The sequence below is a fragment of the Argentina silus genome (assembly GCF_951799395.1).
Source record: "Argentina silus genome assembly, chromosome: X".
Lineage (NCBI taxonomy): Eukaryota > Metazoa > Chordata > Actinopteri > Argentiniformes > Argentinidae > Argentina > Argentina silus.
Genome location: NC_139653.1, coordinates 34,617,111 through 34,641,379, shown reverse-complemented (window position 1 = coordinate 34,641,379; position 24,269 = coordinate 34,617,111). Strand labels below are relative to the sequence as shown.

At 42.3% G+C, this 24,269-nt stretch overlaps 1 protein-coding gene across 1 annotated transcript in view; it reads left to right on the top strand.

The window, feature by feature from the left end:
• Positions 1-24,269, top strand: part of LOC310822352 (calsyntenin-2-like) — a gene marked incomplete at both ends in the record, with an annotated part of 149,366 nt that overhangs the window by 103,851 nt on the left and 21,246 nt on the right. Inside the window, 3 exons of the mRNA XM_083694695.1 lie at positions 1,679-1,936; positions 2,967-3,088; positions 22,756-22,918. Of these exons, the coding sequence (XP_083550821.1) occupies positions 1,679-1,936; positions 2,967-3,088; positions 22,756-22,918 (543 nt within the window). The remainder of the gene's footprint in view (positions 1-1,678; positions 1,937-2,966; positions 3,089-22,755; positions 22,919-24,269) is intronic.

The window sequence follows — 24,269 nt, the reverse complement described above, 5'->3', positions numbered from 1 at the left end:
TTTTTCTTTGCTTGGAAAACGCTTACCACGTGTTCTAGCTTGTTGAGCTCTTCTTTAGTTTAGTTTTGTCGTTTTCTCAAGTGTTCCTCGACCCTTTGTACGTTACTGTGGATACTCTCAAGTAAAGTGGCCTATTTAAACTTGAACCAGCATTTCCTTGTTGCCTCATCTCTGTGCCTGGGTCCTGCCCTACACAACTACCACAGCAAGCAAATAAACATGGACCCAGCGGAAATCGACTGGCTCAGGAGCGTTTCCCACCAAGGATTACTGCTGGAGCGACAACAAAAACAACTCACAACAAATAACAGAGGCAGCAGTGCGTCAATTGTCGGCGGAGATCCCCCAGTGAACCAGCTCCGTGAACCTGAGCATCCCGAGCCCCTGAGCCAGTCCCCTGGTTTCCCAAGCACCCCAAGCCCCCTAAGCCAAGCCCTGGGGAGCCCATGCAGCTGGGCCGCACCCGCCTGAGCCAACAGGAATGAGACTGGTGCATACGCGAAGGCTGCTGTCTGCTGCAGAGGCCCATCAAGACAAAGGGAGAACCTGACAAAGCTGTGCATCGACTTCAAGCCCAAGCCCTAGCCACAAACCGGCTACCAGAGCAAGAGTGGTTTTGGCCTGAGCCTCAGACCGATGTCCAGCCTGAGCCCCAGGCCCTGGTCATTAACATGCTTCCATTGATGTGATTTTTAAATGCTATTATGCTAAACATTTTTTAGGAAAAGTCAGGGAAGGAGGGGACATTTATTAAAGTCACATTGTGCGCTTTGACCTCCGTAGTGATGACTAGTGTTAAAGAGGGTGTAAGTCAATGGGGATATAGTTTACTTATAAGTTACTTATGTCCTCTCTTCTGAGGAGCACCTGACAAGGCGAGAATAATGTTTGTCAAGAAGATACTGACAACTAGAAATCTTTCAAGAGAAAATAATGTCAAGATAATTGAGTGTAGAGAATGATGGAGTGGGCATGGGAAACACAGATGAGAGAGATAGAGAGAGGGGTGGGGATGTGCTAGCACAAAAGCAATATAATCTATAATCTTCGTGCTCTTCCAAATGGCTATGTTAGCCTGGCCTGGCCAATAGTTAAGCATGCAGACCCTCCATCTACTCAGGACAGTATACCTGAGCCCCAGAGAGCGAGATATAGAGGGAGGGGAGAGAGAAAGAAAGGGGAGATGCTAAATCGATTTAATCTGAGGTGTGACAGATCGGTTTGTTTTTCCTGTGAAAGGATCACAAAACAGCGCCGTCTCCGTCCACAGCTTGTTTGATTTGGCTGTCTGCGTGGGGAATTATCACTTGTTCTTCACCCTAAGATAAGCATTACAGACATCTTCTATCTCCCTCCGTTACCATCGTATTCAATCTACGCCATTGCCCATGTCTCAGTTTCCACAGAGTTAGTGTTGATGTTAGCAGTACGTGCTGTATGCAATGCATGCGTTATTATGACTCATATCACTGCCTTATGAGAGTCAGTTTTATTTGGCATGAATCAATACCCATGTCCACTATCAATCTCTGCCCATTGACTAAATATTAAGCTTGCCATCTGGCATACTCATAACTGATCAAAGCCAAGATTAGTCTTTTCCAGTCTATATCTGTGTTGATTAGTATTGACAATCTGTTGTTGTGCTCTATAACTCTTCCCAATGGCCATTACCCAGGGGCCTCTTCGGGCAGCACCGACCTCCTCCCCGCCCCCAGTGCCTCCACCAATTGGACGTCGTCTCTAATAACAGACAGTGGGCGGGACAGTGACCTGATCTTCCGGTTTGATGGGCGGCAGGCAGCTAAAATACCGGACCAGGTGGTACCACAGAACCTGACGGACCAGTTCACCATCGCTACTTGGATGAAGCACGGGCCCAGTCCTGGACTGAGGGCGGAGAAAGAGACCCTACTCTGCAACTCTGACAAGACTGGTGAGGAGAGCGGTGGGACACTGGGAGGATGGGGTGGGAGAGGGAAAGGAAGGGGTGGGAGAGTGGGACACTGAGAGGAGAGGGGTATAGCTGCGGGCAGAGGGGTGGGACACTGGATTGAGAGGGGTGGGACGATGGGAGGAGAGGGACACTGGCAGGAGAGGGGTGGTGGACTGGAAGGAGAGGAGTGGGGGACTGGGATGAGCAGGTTGGAGCTGGGAGGAAACGGCTAGATCTTATTATTATTATTATTATTATTAATTATTATGCTTTGCTCATCCCTGTGTGACAGACAATTGATCATATGGGATTCTAGATTCCATTAAGAATACCCAAAATGCTACTTCACCATGCTCTTAAGTTAAGATAAATAGGATTGTGAGGAGTTTACGCTCAGGCCAATATCTGAAGCTGATGACTCACTCTACGTGTCTTTAACGATGCATGTGAACATTAGACATTGAATGGAAGAACTTGGTCACGATTATGTTGTGCTGTATTGACAGAACCTTTATGTAGCGCACAACATCACATTAATGCACATAGGAAGAATGAGAATAGAGTATCAACAAATGAACCAATTTAACAGTTTCAAAGCAAAACATGACTGTAAGCTTAACGTGTGTCAAGGACAACATCTTGCTGTCCTTCTCCTTAACCCTCTAGCCCCCAAATGAATTCTAGAATGCTGCTGTAGATTACTGAAAATTCCAAGTTAAATGCTAATTTTATCACATATTCTAAACAAATGGGTAAGGCTAACAAACAAAGGAAATTGGACCATTACAAGTTTGTTTAATTTTAAAGACCACAATCTCCTCTTTTAATATGACACCAAGTCCATGGCAGAATGATTTATATGTATTTATATATATTATGTTTATGTTAATGTTGACTCCACTTTAATTCAACAGATCTTATAGCTTTCATATGCGAGCACCACTATATGGTGCTTGGTGATCTCAGATACTGTACATTTAGATACATGCAATCAATCCCTTTTGTGTCCTCCTCTCCTTCTCCTCTGTAGAGATGAACCGGCATCACTACTCCCTCTACGTTCATAACTGCCGATTGGTCTTCCTGCTCCGGAGAGACTTCACCCAGATGGACACATTCAGACCAGCCGAATTCCACTGGAAGCTGGAGCAGGTCTGTCAGTTAGCTCTGTGTGCGTGTGTCCGTGTCCGTGTCCGTGTCCGTGTCCGTGTGCGCGTGTGCGCGTGTGCCGGGGTTTCCAAATTGTCCGACAACATTTTAATTTACCAGACATTTGCGAAATTAACCGGACATCCATATGCATTGTGTGGGTAACGCATTTGGGCGTCGACCTACAGTGCTCAGAATGACAAATCACATTTAGATTATGGTTATTCATCTGAACAGATTAGAATAGAAATTAGCCTGTAAAGTTGTAATACAATAAAGTTAAACAATGTTCATGTAAAGGGTCTTCTGTACAAAACTATAACCTATATTTGTATGACGATGATACTGTTGTATATTCTGTTGCCTCTACTGTTGAACAGGCTTTTTCTGACTAAAAATGCATATGATGATTTTGCATAATGTACTTTGGTTGGTGCCCCAGTGGAGTGATTTCCATGGCAATATTTTATACATGCATGCTCCTACTAGCACATTAAAATCATTGGATGCTATATATCACAGCAGGCTCCGGTTTATAACCAGTGACAGATACACCACTCATCATTATACCAGAACGTAGGTTGTGTTTCCCTGGATAATCGACGATTATGCCATTGGCTTACGTTTCTTTATAAAGCACTTCTCCAGAAAGCTTTATAGGCTTTTTCTGACTAAAAATGCATATGATGATTTTGCATAATGTACTTTGGTTGGTGCCCCAGTGGAGTGATTTCCATGGCAATATTTTATACATGCATGCTCCTACTAGCACATTAAAATCATTGGATGCTATATATCACAGCGGGCTCCGGTTTATAACCAGTGACAGATACACCACTCATCATTATACCAGAACGTAGGTTGTGTTTCCCTGGATAATCGACGATTATGCCATTGGCTTACGTTTCTTTATAAAGCACTTCTCCAGAAACTACCACCATACCGTACCCTACTTTTGCATTGGAGGGTCACAAATACAAGATCTCAAGACTGGCTAGTTTTGGAGGTTCCCTATGCTTCAACAGTTTCAGGGAGAACGTTTTTTAGCATTCACCGCCCATTTTCTTGGACTGGCCTTCAGGAGGAACTGAAGCTAGAGTCATTGGTCACCTTTGGCTGAGGGTGGAGAAATGTTAAGAGAATGTTAGCAGATTTAGTCATTGAAAATTGTAGCTGTTTTAGCGGGTCCTTTGTTGTGTGATTCCTATCTATTGCTTTTGCCTGTTATCCACATTGCTTTTTAATGTAGGTTGTGTTTATGTCTTAAGGGTTTATATCACAGTTGTTATTCTTTTCTTTTTTTCTATTCATTATTTTGTATATTTCCCCCCAATGTTTCCCCCCTCTGCTTTTATTTTGTTGAAATATTGTGTGATTTTGTCTGTCTGGATGTTTATTTTGTCTATAGGACTCTTCTGTAAAAGAGACTCATGTCTCAGTAAGATCTCCCTGTTTAAATAATGGATAAATAAATGTTTGATTGAAAAGCAATTCTCTTATATGGCAGCATGCGAGAAGAAGAAGAGGGGGAATATTTGACATGAATAAGCACGAGTTGGCTTTGGTAATGCAACCTATGGATTACATATTAAAGTTAGGAAATTTAATGTAAGAGAGGTTTAAGGATTTGGGGTTTCATTGAGATTGTGACTGGATAGAAAAGTAGACAGAGAAGATATGTTTTTCTCTCCCATGTATTGTGCGTAATGCGCAGAACGTGTTTTGCAACATTGAATTTGCAACATTTGATCTTTCCTCATTTAAATACAAGGTTATAACCACATCTAAACCTAAAACGCTGAAATGTCCACAACTGTCCCCTTCAAATTGATTGTTTGATTGGATCTTCATTATTATAAGTTCATAACTAAGTCTATATACATTAAAGCTATTATTAGTTATACAGTAGGCCTACTTTCTTTATTTTTTGACGTGTGGAGGGAGGCTCCTGCTGTAGAGCTTCATCTTAAATCCGATGGGACTCCACCAGTAGTTGGGTCTCACTTCAATTTCCAATAATGAATACGGACGGAATCAATCAGTGCAGCTGCCTGACTGAGATATTGGACCATGGCTAATATCTAACCCTAACCCTCCCCTCTGCAATACATAGCCTAATCCTAACAAGACCAGCAGTAACTGTTGAAGCGATAGGGCAAGATAAAGAATGGAGATAATTATAAAAGGAGGAGAAAATGAAATCAATTTACTCCATCAGTGGCAGTCTTGCAGTTAAACTATAGGCTAGCTGCCGGTCTCCCTAACTGCGTGAAGTTTGATAAGCAAGCACATCCTTTTGGAAAATCCCTCTGTTTTGTAGCGTACTCTTGCTTGATTTACTTTGGTAAAGGAGACAAATGTGATTGTTGCAAGAATAACACCTCTGCTTAGTGTGAGAATAAATGACTGCCTTTGATTATAATCACAGGAGTAATTATATAATTTTGGTTAATTTATTTAAACCAAATATTGCAATTGCATACACTCTCGCTCCTCCTCTGAAATACAAGTAATCTTAAATTAGAAATTACCATCCGTTCTGTAGTAGGCTATTTTGCTAATTACATTGGTAAAGGAGACAAATCAATCGGTTCCTGTGAGAATAAACACCTGAGTCTACTCACTTTGATTAGGCCTATAATCACATTATGCACATATCATTTAATTTTATAATAGTATAGTTATCTTACACAGTGTGCTGAGATCTTCCCTCTAACACAATATTAACGACTTCAATTCGTGTGTCCTTCAATTCGTGTGACGCAAAAAAATATGCTTAAAGATGACCCCTGGTGGTTGTTTTGCCGAGTTGTAATACCCCCAAGAAAAAGGCAAATACTATCACTCCTGCTGTCATGGTAACCATGCTCTGCAGTCCGAATTCATGTTAAACACTGACCTATTGTAGGTTTTTACTCAAATTATCCTATATTTTTTATCACTTGGGTCGGGGCTACAATCGGACCCATCAGATGTTGGGTGTCTTTGTTCACGGGTCAGTTCTGGTTTGGGTCACTTATCTTTTTTCTCCCTGGCAATTTGCCAACAACTATTTTATTTATCGGCTTTTCATTATTTTTAACGGCCAGAAGTTGGCTATTACCAGCTAACAGAAACCCTGGTGTGTGTGTACTGTACGTACATTAGTGCGTGTCTCTGAAACACCATATGGGACTCCTATCACACAATAACTTATTTTGGACCTGATGTAGATGCTCAGTATTGAATGTCATCTCTTTACTGAAAAGACCCTTCACCGGAGTGATCTACAGAGCAATGTTGGCAGTGTGGTACCTACTATACAATGATAACACAGGCATATGCAGCACTTACTGATGCTATTCATGGAGACCCTTCTTGGAGGGCATTTCTGTACTTGTGCTTGTATGTCTTGTCCCCTCTGGGATGGAGGGCTGTTTAAGGTGACACTCTGACCTTACTGAGGCCCAACAGAGGGGGGAGCTGGCTAGACTGCAGCCAGAGTGAATTATTGTGCCAAGGCTGGGGGCAGAAATGTGTGTGTGCGTGTGCGTGTGCGTGCATGTACACGCATGTGTGTGTGACTCAGAGCCTGTGTATACTGTACCTCAGTGTGTGGGGGTGTGACAGCCGCTCCCTGTCGCCTGAGGAGGTTGAGTTTGTCTCAAGGTCAGCCAGGTCACCATAGCTGTCAGACTCCAAACTCCTAAAGCAGCACTCCGATTGGACAAGAGCACAGCTGAGCCCAGGGCAGGGAGAGGTAGAGTGTGGGGGATGCTGGGTGATTTGAGAGGACAGATTGCTGGCTGTGATTGGAGGAGGACAAGGGGTCAGAGCGTGACCGTCTGACTGGGGTTGGTCTCTTATGAGTTATCATCTTGAGGGTTTCTGGGAAATACAAGACGTAGACAAGAATAGACAGCCTGCCTCCTTGTGTTTCTCTCAGCTTGACTTATTCTTAGATGTTTGCTGTTTCCTTTTTGTTCTTGTGTTGAGTTCTGTTGAATTCAACATGAGATGCCTTGGTGGGGGTCAGGGCTGCGCAAAAGGAGGAATGGACATGTCGGGGGAGATGGAGTAGTGAGCTGTGTGGTGGGCTGGAGTAGTGGGCTGCTCATTTACTCTCTTATATTATATTTACTTTCTTTATCACCGGCCCATATCTTTCTTTACCACCGGCCCCGCAACCCACAGATCGACCATCCCACCGCAAATTCTCCCGGTGCTACAGATAGCCAGTCCGCTACTGGTCCCTGGCAATAGTTGACAATATTTAACATAAAAAGACATATATATGAAAGTCAGGAGGGGGGAGGGGGGATCATTGTCGAGTGCATGAACCTGTTGAGTGTGCTGCGCTGTGCAATGTTCCAATGATCAGTGGGGGGTAGCCATACATAGTCATATATAGCATACCTATTGTATGCTAGTTTATATGGTCTTCCCTCCCAATATTACCATGGATTGAAGAAAGGGAATTTGACAACTGTCAGGATGAACAACCGTCTTTTGAGTTTGTGCGTAAAGGTTCTCCAAACAGTGATCTTTAGTGTTTTAGTGAAGCAGTGATCTTTACTGTTTTTAGCATTTCAGTGAAGCAGTGATCTTTAGTGTTTTAGCGTTTTAGTAAAGCAGTGATCTTTAGTAGAAGCAAATTGGGACCATGAGGCTTCAGTAGAAGAGTAAAAAATAATACTATTAAATGGAAATAACCTTTCCAGAAATCTGAAAAAGCAGATTTGCTGAACATTATGTTGTTAACTATTTTAGGGTCACACACAATAACAAATAGGTAACATTGACCACATAATTACTTTTCTGCAGCAGTTATTTCCTTTTCTCACATTTCCCCTTCTTTTTCTTTCTTCCGCTCAATCCTTAATTCCCTCCTCTCTCTGTCTCTCTCTTTCATCTTCTTTTACTGATAGTGGTGGTATTTTAAAAACCTTGTTGGATGAAACTTTCATTAAGTCTGGTATCCCCCCCCCCCCCCCCACACACACACGTTCTCTCTCTGACTTATAATTAATGTTCTCCCAGAATCTAATCATTAATTATTTCCTGGAAACCTACAAGATACTATATGAAGGCAAGAAAGATTCTTCAAGATATAAACTAATGCTGCAGTGAGTATACTAGGGCCTGTCCTTTTCTTATGCTGAGGAGTAACATAGGTAGCGGTTCGGTGTGAGGTAGAGATGGTTGTCTGTCCATACAGTAATACAATACAGACCATAAGGCCCTGGCCACACCAAATTGTGCTATCCATTAATTATGAATTGAGTTGCTAGGTTGCATTGTTTAGTTGCTAGGTTGTTTCAAAAGTCACACCTGAATTTCACGGATCAAATCGGATAGTGATTTCATATTTAAGGTTAGGGTTAGACCAGTTGTGGTCAGAAGTTTACATACACTTGTAAAGAACATGTATGTCATGGCAGTCTTGAGTTTCCAATCATTTCTATAACTCTTATTTTTCTGTGATGGATTGATTGGAGCACATACTTCTTTGTCACAAAAAACATTCATAAAGTTTGGTCCTTTTATCAATTTATTATGGGTCTTTTGAAGATGTGACAAAATCTGCTGGGTCAAAAATATACATACAGCACCTTGAATTATCAATTTTGGTGATGTAGAAAGTTGTGTCAATTAAATTTGCCTTGTGGCATGGCCTCTTAACTTCTTATGAGTGATTATGATTGACTACAGCTGGTGACTTATTTCAGCCCATTTAAATAGGGCTCGTTTGATACACTCATTACACTCTACAATGGGAAAGTCTAAGGAGCTCAGCATGGATCTGAAAAAGCGCATCATTGACTTGAACAAGTCAGGAAAGTCACTTGGAGCCATTTCAAAGCAGCTACAGGTCCCACAATCAACTGTGCAAGCAATTGTTTGTAAGTATAAAATGCATGGCACAGTTGTGTCACTGCCACGATCAGGAAGAAAACGCAAGCTATCACCTGCTGCTGAGAGAAAATTGGTCAGGATGGTCAAGAGTCAACCAAGAACCACCAAAAAGCAGGTCTGCCATGAATTAGAAGCTGCTGGAACACAGGTGCCAGTGTCCACAGTCAAGCGTGTTTTACATCACCATGGGCTGAGAGGCTGCCGTGCAAGAAGGAAGCCGTTGCTCCAGAAGCGGCACCTTAAGGCTTGACTGAAGTTTGCTGCTGATAACATGGACAACGAAAAGGCCTTCTGGAGGAAAGTTCTGTGGTCAGATGAAACAAAAATTTTGCTATTTGGCCACAATGACCAGAAATATGTTTGGAGGAGAGAAGGTGAGGCCTTTCACCCCAAGAACACCATACCTACCGTCAAGCATGGTGGTGGTAGTATTATGCTCTGGGCCTGTTTTGCTGCCAGTGGAACTGGTGCTTTACAGAAAGTAAATGGAATAATGAAGAAGGAGGATTACCTCCAAATTCTTCAGGAAAACATACAATTATCAACCTGAAGGTTGGGTCTTGGATGTAGTTGGGTGTTCCAACAGAACAATGACCCCAAGAATAGAATTAAGGTCTTAGAATGGCCTTCACAAAGTCCTGACTTAAACCCCATTGAGAACATGTGGTGTGTGCTGAAGAAACAAGTCCGTGTCAGAAAGCCAACGAATTTAGTTGAACTGCACCGATTCTGTCAAGAGGAGTGGTCAAAGATTCAACCAGAAGTTTGCCAGAAGTCTAATTGAGGTGAAAATGGCCAAGGGACATTTAACCAAATATTAGCATTGCTGTATGTATATTTTTGACCCAGCAGATTTTGTCACATTTTCAGAAGACCCATAATAAATTCATAAAAGAACTAAACTTCATGAATGTTTTTTGTGACAAAGAAGTATGTGCTCCAATCAATCCATCACAGAATCTGGCAGTCTTGAGTTTCCAATCATTTCTACAACTCTTATTATCAATCCATCACAGAAAAATAAGAGTTGTAGAAATGATTGGAAACTCAAGACTGCCAGATTCTGTGATGGATTGATTGGAGCACATACTTCTTTGTCACAAAAAACATTCATGAAGTTTGGTTCTTTTATGAATTTATTATGGGTCTTCTGAAAATGTGACGAAATCTGCTGGGTCAAAAATATACCAGACTTCATGAATGTTTTTTGTGACAAATAAGTATGTGCTCCAATCAATCCATCCACTAAGCAGGGCCTAATAGGTTTACGGTTTTTGTGAGGACCTTAGAAATTCCAACTGTGTAAATGATTTTAGCATGCATGAACGGAGGAAGAGAATAATGAAATATAATTCACATGGCGGGAAGGATAGATGGAAAAGAACACTCTACTGTGAGTTGAAATAAGGTGTCCAAGTGACATCATTACCTGGGGCAATTCCATGACAACCCAGAGGGATTTAAAATGAATGCAATCACATAGGACAAAGGAGACTTCTCTATTGCTAACAGACACACTGTAGAGTTATGAATAAACAACATAATGGATATTTAAATGGCTCCATAGGAGACATTTATGATACAAAGGCAAGTGTGTTTGTTCAGTTTGGTCACTGACTCTAAGGCATGCTGGAGGGCTATCAGAGGGCTAGAGTGGAAGTCTGAACAATCCTGTGTGTGTGTGTGTGTGTCTGAGAGAAGCATATTTGTGTATGCTTAGTATACTGTAGGACATTCCAACACTCTCTCACCATTTCTTTATTACTTTTTTATTTAGATGAAAAAGCGATCTCTGTAAGGCCATAAACAAAAAGGCTATACTTCCTAAGGCTATAGACGAAAAGGCTATACCCCCTAAGACCTTATACTTTAGCCTTTTCGGAGTTTAGCCTTTTCGTCTATGGTTTTACACAGTATAGCCTTTTTGTCTATCGCCTTAGGGAGTATAGTCTTTTCAACAAAGGTCTTGGGGAGAATAGCCTTTTTGTTTAAGGCCTTATGAAGTATAGGCTGTTCGTCAATGGCCTTATGGAGTTAGCATTTTTGTCTAAGGCCTTAGGGAGTATAGCCTTTTCGTGTTAGGGAGTATGACAGTTTGATCTCACACTTGAGGAAGTATAGCAGTTTGATCTGAGAACCAGATACTTTTGATCTGACAACAGACTATCGCTTGAGAATTGAGGATGTCCTAAAATGGACCCTGTAAGCCTGGCCCCAGGTCAGCATCATCTCCTTCAATTCCCTTTCCACTTTCCCTTCCCTTTCCTCCAAGTTGTTTTGGGGCGTTCATATTTGAGCTAAGGGCTGTTTTAGAGATATTCCCTTTTTGGTGCCTCAGAACATGACCAATCCACTTCCACCTTCTTTTGGTTATCATCCATAGATTCCTGCCTTGTGTGTTCCAGTAATTGTTGTTTGAAATGGTTTGTGGCCAGAAAATCTGCATGATGTTCCTCAGGCATTTGGTATGGAATATTTTTTTGAAATATTTCTTTCATGTCAGATGTTATCATTCACCATCATTCTGAGCAATCCAGCAAAGTGGATACGACACAGCTCTGGTATAATTTCAACTTGGCATTCCTTGAATAGATGATTGATTTCCAAATGGGTCTGAGTCTGTAAAAGGTCCCTCTAGCTTCAGTCAGGCGACAGTTTATGTTTTTATCAGCCCCTCTGTCACTGCATACTACGCTACCTAGGAAGGTATCCTAGACATCAAGTGTCTCCTGTTCATTGGAGCCGGGCTGGGGTTGTATAGCATCATCATTTTGGTCTTCTTGCTATTTATCTTCAGTCCGAGCATCCAGCTGGTGTTGCTAATCGGGTCTGTCTCCTTTTGTATGCCCTCTTTTATGTGGGAGAGACGGGCAATGTCGTTGATGAAGTCTATGTCCTCAAGAGTGGAAAGAAGGGCCCATCTGATACCTTGCATGTGTTTTCAGTGTTCTTTTACATATTTAGTGAAATGAAAAACTGTGCCAATTGCCAAAACTTTAATGTAGGCCTTTAATGTACTTAATTTCGGCGAAATTGTCCTTTATTGCTTTTTGTCTATTTTATGATTTCATATGGTACTGATTGTGATACGTACAACACATTTTTCACGAATAAGATCAAAGCTCTCATAATTTAGCTAATTTCATAATCAAGGGATGGAAAACACTAAGGTGAATTATAAAATGCACATTTGTGCCTTCAAACAGTTTAAAATAATGTGTATTTGATCAAACTGCTTCGGTTTGAGGTTGACCAATGCAGTGTGAGGTTGACCAATGTAGTGTGTGTAATGTAGTCTATGTTAGGCTGTTGTTCATGGCATCTTATTTCATCTGTAGAAATAGTTTCATAAGTGAGAAACGATTCCAATGTTAATTATTTTATTATCTGAGTGTTCATCAACTTTTTTAATCTTTAGGCTAGTGTAGGCTAATCTTTGTGGTGTCTGAAAGGTTGGTAATTCAGATGGGTGGGAATAGAGAACCTCAGACATGACGTTTCCTGCAGTCTGGTATCCAAACTAATTTGCTGACAATTCTCCAGACCAACTGATCTCCTGCAAAATTCTTGCGGATTTTGTGTTTCAATCAACTTTAATTTCGCACGCAGGTGATGATCATTACAATTGTTCTCCCCACAATATTTGTCAGATGTAAGCATGCAAAAACACAGAAAGTCAGATCAATCATGCTAGATACAGACTTACACATTAGTATGGGGCTAGCTGTATACACACATTAGTATGGGGCTAGCTGTATACACACATTAGTATGGGGCTAGCTGTATACACACATTAGTATGGGGCTAGCTGTATACACACATTAGTATGGGGCTAGCTGTATACACACATTAGTATGGGGCTAGCTGTATACACACATTAGTATGGGGCTAGCTGTATACACACATTAGTATGGGGCTAGCTGTATACACACATTAGTATAGGGCTAGCTGTATACACACATTCAAGGTTTTCTTTGAGTAAGAGAGAGTGATACTGACTGACTGAGAGGCTGAGCAGGTCAGATGTTCTCTCTCCAGGCCATTGACCAGTATGGTAGATTCAGTTTACTCTTCTTACAGGCAGCCTGGAGGCTGGAGCATGGCTGTGCACTGATGCCCACAACAGCCCACACAAAACTGCCCCCTGGCTCCCTACTGTGATTACACGCACGCACACACATATACACACACACACGATTACTATCAGTGCCACTCTCTCCTTGAAATTGCAGTATGTGGGGGTACATAATAACCTCCATTACCCCAGCTATTGAAATCTGTCAGTGTGTGAACATAGGGTATTATCTCTTCATGGTGAACTACCTTTGGCTAAACTGACCCTACTTATGGACAGAAAATATCTGACGATATATCTAAAAAAATATATTGATGTTTTTTTCAAACTGATTTATCGAGTGAGTAAATAATGCAATAAGCACAGGTGGAATCTGATGTAGATTGGCATGAATACGTTGAGATGGAGGCATGTCAATATCCCAGAGAATAGCTGAAGACAGACAGGCATGCAGGCAGAGAGACAGGTAGACAGAGAGATAGACAGGTAAACAGACAGACAGAGAGAGATACATTGCAATAACCACTGCTCTCCACTGTCACGTTTTGTGATTTTTTTATAGAAAGAAAAGTTTGTGTTGTGTAGCTCTGGCCTCTGTAGACACTCCCTCCCTTGAGATGAGAATGTGTGTCAGAGTCTGGAGTGAAGATTTATGGGGCTCCTTCTCTCAGTGCCCTGACTGGGAGTTACACAGAAGGAGAAGAGAGAGATGGATGGATGATAGAGGGGATAGCTAGTGGGGGATGGGGTGAAGGTCCATTTCAGTAGTGGTGTGTTGAAATTGATGTTGGGATGAAATCGCTAATGAACATGGTTGTGACATATAGCGTCTCCCACTCCCATTCTCTGACTAGAAAGAGAGTTAGAAACATATCAGTTCCAGGAGGAATGCCTCCTGTTTACAAAACTAGAGTGGCCCACTGACCCCATGAACAGTCAGCCATCCCTGGCCTGGATCAGAACTTACCACAACACTTAGACTAGAGGCTAGGCTTATGCCCGCTCCCAACACTTAGAAAATCCCCCCTTGCTTTGTGGCCTTTCCTTCATGACCACTGATCTGAAAGTATTGTAGTTGATGGGTCAAAGCAATGAGGTGGAAACCAAACCCTTCCTTTCAGACCAAGGTGATTAAAATTATTGAATGTGGCCTAGCAGTGACCTATGCATCTTGAATTCAGCCCCCATCAAACTGACAGCAGACAGTATATGACCACAGCCAAGCGTATTTAGAAATTAATGGGTTAGTATTTGTGTTTTCTCCCCCTCTCTTTTTGTCTTTTGTTATTCTGTATGAAAATGTTCCTATTTTTGTTGCTGCTGTTTTGTCTCTCTCTCTCTCTGCTTTTAGTTTCTGTTATTTTCCAACAGCTTGGTAGGGAGACAACCCCCTGCCATGTAAAATGGATGAATTCCAAAAAGCTTTTTTTTTTTTTTTTTTTTTTTTTTTTATACACATGCAGTCACACCACACACACAATGGTTTACTCAACCTTTATTTGTATAGCGCTTTTCTAAACAAGGTTACAAAATGATAGTAAACAAGAGAAGAGATCATAGAAATACATCAGCATAAGTAAAATGCAGATGTAGGCTACTAAAGCTTTGCGGTGCCGCAAACCCAATTAGCGCCTGAAAAAAGGGACTATTTCTATTCTATCTATTATAATGGAACAAAATCTTGATAAGAGAAAAGCCTGGACAGCAGATTGTTTGTATCTTAGCCTTAATAATTATGCTTATTTTTTGACTGATTAGTTTCCCTGATCTGTGGGTGTTTTGTATTTTGTAGTTATGTTTGTATCAGGCTCACTTAAGAGACCTGGGTCTCAAGTGATCCCCCTGAATACAAAATATACATACAAATAAAAATACTTTATACTAAAAATACTAATTTCAATGAGAAGGCACTACATTTGAGGGGGGGACTGAAATTGGGTTTTTATTTTTGTAAAAAGGCTTGCTTTCCATTTGAGGCTAGAAAGAAGCTTGTTAAAGCCACTTTTCTGTCTGTAATTGATTATAGTGACTTATTGTACATGCATGCAGCCTATTCTGTGTTACAGAGGTTGGACTCGGTTTTGTCATGCGTCCTTGCACTTTGTTACAAATGCCAAGTCACTTACCCAACATTGCACGTTGTATCATATGGTGGGCAGGACCTTGCTTTACACACGCAGACAGCTACATTGGTGTGTGTCCATATACAAAGCCCTTCTGGGTAAGCGTCAGCTAAAAGCGTCAGCTAAATGGCATATATTATTATTGTATTACAAGCAGTTACTAGACGCGGTCTACTAGATGGTTGCTACTTACTGTAATGTCCACAGGGCCGTTAGCGAGCTAGGCAAAACTGCCTTTTCATATTGTGCAGCAGGAGCATGGAATAGAATAGAAAAGCAAGGTATGCTTCACCTAGATGTACTAGTGCCCCTAAATTAGTTTAAAACTTTAGTGCAAAACTATTCAGGAGGAGTGTAAATGTTCTGTAAGCCGGATCATGTTGTGCTGATTGTATTGTATATTTTACATGTTGTAATATATTGACTGCTGCTGCTTTCTTGGCCAAGTCTCTCTTGCAAAAGAGACTTTGTGTCTCAATGGGGTTTCCTGGTTAAGTAAAGGTTAAATTAAAAAAAAATACTTTTCTACATACTATTAGTGATAGCATGTGATATTTACCACATATGAAAATCAGGTATTAAAATGATTCCAGTACATGGCCAGTACAATTGCTAGAAGAGAGATTTCTCTTTCAAATGTCAAAAGAAAACATCCTAGGAACATACTAAAGGCCGATTCAGATTGATTACAAAAAATGAAGGATGAGTGAATTTCGCATAGATCCGCTCAGTAACAGCTGCTTATTTCACATAATGAGAGAGTAAGATTCCAGGAAGGGCTGGTAACATACCAGTATTTGATTTGTGTTGTCTTATGAGTTTCCATTCTATGTGCCATAATGTAACTGCCATAATCTCCATTTGAAAGTAAGAATTCAGACCATTATCCCATCTATCCCATCATTTCACGCTGTGTGTCTACCAGTATTTTCCAAGCACCACCATATGACTGTTTTCCAGTGTTATCAGTCAGGGTAAAGTGGAGAGGGAGGCTGCTCTCACCCTGGTGGTTAGTATTCCCTCAGAGTGGCCCACTCCAGCACCAGTAAATTAGCAGCCAGTGGAGAGGTCATTCGACTGTTGACTCTTTGTCCCCAGTGGGAGGGACGGGTAATTGCTACTCTAATTAGTCACTTTTGCCAGCCGGTGATTCATAGTCATCTTCAAGCACATTCAGCTCACACACCCACACACACACACACGGTCTAGTCACATCGAAGTTGCACCCTCGTCCCCTCTCTTTTGCTTGTTCGCTCTCTCCCCCTTTGTCTCTGGCTCACTCTATACATTTTTTCTCCTTCTCATACACACGCCTGAGACGTGTTACTCACCACACGTTTATTATGCATATTTTCAACCTGAGTCTAGACCTCTCATTGACAATGTAGATGGATGGTGCAATTGGCTGAGAGTTTGGTGTTGGTTATGTTTGTGTTAAAAGAGAGAGAGGCAGAGTACAGGAGAGAGGGCAAGACAGAGTTAGAGTGCAAGCAAGAGAAAAAAGGAGGAGGCTATTGTCGTTGGTATTCACGGGGGGACTTCACTCTCGTTCCCTTCCTCTGAATGCATTGGCTTTCTTTTTCATTTGGTTTGTTCCTCTCTTGTGAGTAGGCCGAGCAATTCAATCCCACTCTGGACACAGAGCTTTCGTTCATTTTGTCCCCCCGTTCTCTACCTCTCTTTCTTGTTCTCTCGTTCCTTTGTTCCATCCTTGAAGTCACCTTGTTCCTGGGGCTCATCAATCTCTGTGTGGATCCCTTCACAAACATGGCACCCCCTCCTCTCCCTCCACACTCCGCAAAACCACCTATTAATAGTCTTATGTTTGGGCCTTTCTCCCTCTCTTCCCCTCTCTATATATTTTTTTTCTGTCCTATTCTTTCTCCCTCATTTTATCCCCAACTCTTTCTCCCCCTTTCTATCACTCTAGCCCCCTATCTTTTACCCAGCCTGACCTCATCAATCAAGTACAAGTAAATGCCTAACCCATCATAACCACTCAAAGTTAATATGCCTAATTGCCACGCAAGTCATTGCTTAGTGGAAACATGAATATTTCATACAGAGGTTATACGTAAACTTATTTATGTTTTCTGGACATTTATGAATGATTAGTAGACGGATGTAAGTTTCTGATATATAAAAATGACAGGTCTAGGTTGAGTGATCTCTGAGTAATAGAGTTAATTGCAAAACAATTTCTCCCCTACATTTTTCACAAATAATGGAGTGAAAGAAGCATATGTTTGGGGTTCTGTTGGGGTAAGACTGTTAAACTAAGCTCATGAGGCATACATAAGTTAGATTCTTCAAGAATCATTTAAAAGTCCCAAAATGTATGTACCAATCCCAGATTGCCCCTTTTAAATTCACCGGCATTTACTGCTGCCTATGACTTACTCTCCCACTCTCTTGTCTTTCTTTCTCTCTCTATCTCCCTCGTCATTGTCTCTTCCTCCTCTCCTCTCCTCTCCTCTCCTCTCCTCTCCTCTCCTCTCCCTCTTTCTGTTATTTGAAGTGGGTAGGGGACAGACTATCCCTTTAAGACTTTAAAACTCCTGGAAGAAAGAGAGAGAGAAAGCAGAGACTGCAGTGAAAGAGAGAGCGTATAAGCAGACAGAGATTTTGTTTTCTCCATGGTGTGGCGTGCCCAGGAGATGAATAGGTGTCTTTGATGTGCAGCTCTCTCTCTCTCTCTCTCACACTCTCACTCTCACTCACACACACACACACACACACACACACACACACACACACACACACACACACACACACACACACACTATCACTCTCTGTCTCACTGTCCAAGGTCCTGCTGTTACTTTCTCCCTCTTTCTTCCCTCATATCTGTCTCTCACTCCCTATTTTGCATGTGGTGGGGTTTGGGAATTATAAACTTTTCATGAGAGGCAAAATGTTTCTTCGTAAACTTTACTTAGTTGTTTTGAAGTTACACTTTTTGTTGGTAACACTTCATTGTTTGTGTGTGTTTGAATGTGTGCATGGACACACACACACAACACTCAACAAAATCCCAACACACACATACAGACAGCTTCCCCTGCCCTATGGCGTAACTGTGTGTGCTCGTGTTTTCATGAGTAATTTAACTTTGTTACACGACAACTGGATTCATTACCTGCTTAAGACACTCTGGCAGCTCCCTGTCTTCATTTGCTACGGTGGTTTCACAATTGTTGTTGTTGTTGTTGTTGTTGTTGTGGCTGTTGTTAGTTAATTTTGAATTAATGTGTCATCATTGTAGTTTGTATTGTGGGTGCATAGAGATGATGATACAGTAAAGTGAATCCATCCACCAATACCACAGATGATGTTAATATTGTCCTTGATAAGGATCTCTCTCTCTCTCTCTCGCTGTGCCCTGTGATCAGAGAAAAACTGTATTTGAGTAAGTCACTGCATATTAACAGATACACAGTTCATGTAGTTCTGTCTGTGTATAGGAGAGAGAGAGTGAGAAACAGACAGACATAAAGAAAGAGAGACAGTGAGACAAAAGGACAGAGACATGCACTCCTATCAGTTGTGGAACGGCTGTGTTAGTTAGCTGTTTGATGTGGTTATTGTAGGCGGAACAAGCCGTAGCAGGCAGAGTGAGGGTCCGCTGGGGGAGCAGCGGTGCTGCCTCCCCTTTGAAGCGTGGAGGAAGTCATCCACCAGTCACACTGTTCCCCCATGAGCAACAGTCTTTGAAATATTGATCTGTGGGAAGCATCTAACAATAGGGGAGCTGCCAAGCTCTGTGTGTGTGTGTGTGTGTGTGTGTGTGCACCATGTGTCATCATACAGTATGCATTACAGTATACTAACTCTTATAGGCCTTTTTTTATCTCAGCATAACTCACTGATGACTGGTGCATTAAAATACACAGGAATGATAGCTTTGAAATGACAAAATCTACAAAATCTTGCAATTAGTTCCATTAGCTGTCTCATCTCATCATTCAGAAAATAATTTTTTTCCAGGACTCCCGGAGATGCAGGATATCACTTCAAAGATCAGTGTTCCGCATACATAAACGGTAGCTCAACAAGATGTGAGATTTTTACAAATGTTCTGGCTAACTGTTGTATCAGAGCAAAATGGAGAGACCAAAGTACTGTAGGAGAGTCTATCATAGGATAGCCTTCCACTACTGTATCATACTGGGCAGGTATATCCCAGGCTAACTGCCCCAGGCTAGTGTAGGTCAGCTCAGGATAACTCACACAGAGATCAAAGAGCACTGCTGTCTGCTGGGGCTTGAGCTGCCTGCCAGAGAGGTGAGAGGCATCACACTGAACTGAACTGATGCCAGGCCAAAGTGAGAGGGGCCTTGAGGAGAGGGAGAGAGAGGGGAGAGAGATGGAAGTAGCAAGAGACGAGCGAGAGGCAAGATGGAGAGGTAAGTGATGCAGAGGCGGGATAGGAAGAAGGAGAATTGCTGTTCACTGGAGCTGTTAGGAAGGACCACATTGGTAGTATAGAGTCAATTATGGGTTGTCAGTCACTGTAGTGTGTCAATTATGGGTTGTAAAATTACTGTAGTGTGTGCTGCAGGCCAGGGTCCTCGCCCTCCCAGCCCGGGAGAGGCAGGTTCAGAAGAGGGGGGTGTGTCAGTCAGGGCCTTGAGTGCAAGGCTGAAACTTAAAGTGTGATACCTGTCGTCTGTCCTAGTCTCTACTTTGAAACTTTGGAATAATAGAATAGTGTGAGAACACATCCCCCTCATCCCCACCCACCTTTCTCTCTAACTCTCACACACTCACAGTATGCAATTTTACAATGCGTAAAAGTAGTTGTGTGTGTGTGTGTGTGTGTGTGTGTGTGTGTGTGTGTGTGTGTGTGTGTGTCAAGTGAGGTGAAAGCTCAACCAGCTGTCCTACCAGGGCCACCATTAATGTTCCATTTGGCCTCTCAGGGTGGTCCCATCAGGGGGGCTATTTAAGCTCCATTAGTGCACATTAGTGAACCTGCCTGACAGGAACAGCCTGACAACCATGATATGATTTTACATATAACAATTTACTATAAGATGAAAGCATAATACCAAAGTAATCCATGTAATTTATGAGTGAACATTGTTGCTGTCATGTGCAAACTTAATTTTGACACAATACTTTCATTTCCATGTTAGCAGAAGAATATCTCAGTCAAAGTAATAGCCATAAACTGTAGCACTGAGTAAACATGTGAATATTGTTGTGGTGCAAATTTACATTTTGGGAATGACTATGTTTCAGCGTTAATCTCACCTAATTAGATGGGTGGGCACTATGCGTGGAGCACAGCAAATCCATTCTGGGTTTAATTTTGGAGACGGCCACTCGGAGATCATCCTCCACGTTTAGACGCGATCTGTATTTATTTTTAATATATGTCAGTGCCGAGAAAGTCTTTTCGCACAGGTATGTAGAGCCAAACGGCGTCAGTACGTCCATCGCGGCCTTGGATAGCTGTGGATATTCTCTCTCGACTGAAATCCAGAACTCAGCAAGGGTCTTTGAATTAAAAGCTGTCTTTAAGGTGCGGTCACTTGACAGTTCAACCAGTGCGTCCTACATGTCGGATGACAGATGACTTGCGGTCGTTACAGTAAATGGTAATCTTATCCAGTCATATTTTTCCGGAGCTGTTTCCTCTGGGAAAAACTTGTTAAAGTGTTCCAGGAGGGCTTGAAGGTGGGTAGTGATAGACTTCTTCACAGTGTTAACACTCAGATCATTTTCCTCCATGAATTCCTCCAGCTCAGGAAACATCCTGCCCATTTCAACTCGCGCAGTCCACCGACTTTCCTCTTGAATGCGCAGATTTTATCATTCAGCGACATGATGCTTGTGTTTTCACCTTGCAATGACATGTTAAGTCCGTTCAGTCTGTCAAATAGTGCAAGACAAATACGCTAGCCTTGTTAACCAGTCAAGGTCAGTCAGGTGGTCAGCGAGCTGGGACCCATGCTCCATCAGAAATAAGCGCACCTCGTTCCGCAGTTCATACAGGCGGCTGAGAACATTTCCCCGCGAAAGCCACCTGACTTCTGTGTGGAACAGCAGGCCCTGATGCTCCGATCCCAGTTCGTTGCAGAGAGTGGCGTACAGCCTGGTGTTGAGTGGACGTGATTTTATGTAGTTGACCATTTTTATCGCAGTCTCAAGAACACTTTTAAGCTCTGGGTCGAGCGTTTTACTCGCAAGAGCTTCTCTGTGGATAATGCAGTGCGTAAAGGTTACGTGGGGCGCCACTTGTAAGACTCTTGCTTTTAGTCCTTACTTTTCCCCAGCATTGCTGCAGCACCGTCTGTACACACCGATGCACTCATCCCAAGACAGTCCCTCTTCTTTTAGTTTGTTGTCAAGTTTTGTGAAAATGTCCTCGCTTGTGCACTTTACCTCCAGCGGGGTGCAAAACAGCATGTCCTCGTTAAGTTTTCCATCAAAACTGTATCTGACGAAAACAAGCAGCTGGGCAGAGTTTGATACATCTGTGGATTCATCTAACTGGAAAGCATATTTCACTTTCTTCACTCTGTCAATCAGCTGACACTTTATGTCCTGGGCCATGTCCGTGATGCGCCGGGATATGGTCCCGTCAGATAGCAGCACTGCTTCTAGCTCCCGCGCCTGTTTATCCCCATGCATTGTCCGACTCAGTGATAGCAGTAGGTTTTATTGGGTTTCCCCGATTGTGTGTGGTTTTTTTGCCTGTGCAATTAAATATGCCACCTCATATGATGCCTTAGTTATGACTTTCTTTTGGCCTTGCAATTCTCTCTCCTTTCGGCGGAAAAAATCTGCTGGTTTAGCGGCAAGAGAGGGATGCTTAGTTTTCAAGTGTCTGAGCATTTTTACTGGCTCGTGCAAGCACCTCAGTGTACACTACACATTGGGGATGTTGTAATCCATTGATAACGACGCATGTGAATCCATACTGGATATATTCCTCTCGATACTTGCGACACTTGGAGGAAGGCTGGTCCGACTGCTTATGGACCCCCTTACGGTGGTCTCCTCCTCCTCCTCCTCCCGCGGCAGAAGTCGATGGCCTTTCTGACGGCGGTTCTCCGCTCTCCTCTGCTGCCTGCTCCGCTGGCCTCTTTGCCTTGGCTTTGGTCGGTATTAACCAACGTTTCATTTTGAAAAATAATATCCTAGGCTTAATGCCTAGTGTATTGATTTAAGCTGTTCAGAAGAAATCTACTGGTACACACTGACGTGTGTGTGACGTCTGTGATGTTTACTGTGGCGCTGTAAAGTGACCTGTCACCTGCAAATGATACTGTAGTTAATCTGTAGTAATCACCTCAGGGGTCACATCAAGAGGATTCTGAAAATCATCTCTCGACCCCCCTCGGCGACCCCCACTTTGGGAACCCCTGCTCTAGAGGAGGGACAGGTGACAGGCTCTCTATCCGCCTCATAAGACTCATATTAGACATCAAAAGGATGTGTAATATGTCATTCTTATTCTCACAGTTTCGCTGTGGAAACTCTAATGTGTCTATTTGTGAGTGTTTGTGAGCTTAAGTGTGCGTGTGTTTTTAAGCTAATGCCTCTCTCTCTCTCGCTCTCTCATGCAGATCTGTGATAAGGAGTGGCACTACTATGTCATCAACGTGGAGTTTCCTGTGGTTACACTCTATGTGGATGGTGTGACCTACGACCCTTACCTGGTGACAGATGATTGGCCCATCCACCCCTCCCAAATTGATGTACAGCTCACAGTGGGTGCCTGCTGGCAAGGTGAGAAGGAAGGGGCACTATAATGATGATGATCAAACTCAAGTTCATTTTATGAACAACAGTATATCAAATACACCAGTATACAAATACACCAGTATACATTATATACGTAAATATACATTATAAGACTAAAGCTCTCAGTGTTCTATTCGAAGAATAAAATCAGGGCAAACTGTATGAAAAGAAAGCATGCTGTCATTAAAAAATAATCAAGCTTGGTTTAAAGATGGATGGTGCTTGGATAAAAACTTACTTTTTTTTAATTGTGTGGAGGTTGTCCTGATCCTGATGATGGCAGCTGGGAGAACAGTACGTAAGCAGGGTGGCTTGGAACCTGGAATATTTTGTTGGCCTTGGTGCAGGATCTGTCCATGTGTAAAGTGGTAATGGAGGGAGTTAGGTGCCGGTGATCTTCTCTGCCGTGCGCACTATTCTCTCCAGCCATTTGTGATTCTGGTTATTTGCATTTCTTTACCATACAGTGATACATCCTGTGAAAATACTTTCAACTGCATCGATAAAAGTTAACTACGGTTCCCTGCTCATGCCTTCTCCTGTACTAAGTAGAGTCACTAGTGTGCCTTTTTAATGATTGGTATTCGCTGCCATGACGAGTTGTTGATGCCCAGGATTTTGAAGCCATCGACCATCACATCTGTGCCACTGATGTAGAAATCAACATGTTTCTCCCCGTGCTTCCTGAAGTACACTATCAGCTCTTTAATTTGAATGACATTCAGCTCCAGATTGTTGTTCGCGCACCATGCTGTTACGCACTGGACTTCACATCTGTAGGCCTGAGTTATCATTGCTGGTGAGAAGTCCTATGACAGTGGTGTCGTCCACAAATTTGATAACCTGGTTGTTGTCATGTTGGGCTGCACAGTCAGAGGTGAATAGTGTGTAGAGTAGTGGACTAAGCATACAGCTAGTCTTGCAACCTGCACATCGCTATTTGAATCCCACTATGGACAACAATATTTGCTAATAATTGTGCTAATGCTAATGTTTGCTAAGGCTTTCCCCTGACAACTTATCCTTACCCTAACCACTCAAAGTTAATGTCTAACACTACCTAACCAACCAACACAATTCAAAGTTAAGTTACTTTTTACGTAAGTCAAACTAATTGACTTACCCTCAGGTAACATATTTACAGTTTTTGACATATTGTCCAAACATATGTTATATGCGTGAACCAGTGCATGTAATTGGGAATGCGTACTATTGTGTATAGGTACACAATTTAATTAGGAGACTCGTAGGTATCGGGGATGGAACTCTTGATGTGGAACATGACCAGTCGTTCAAAAGACTTCATAGTAACTGAGGTGAGGGCTACTGGCCAGTA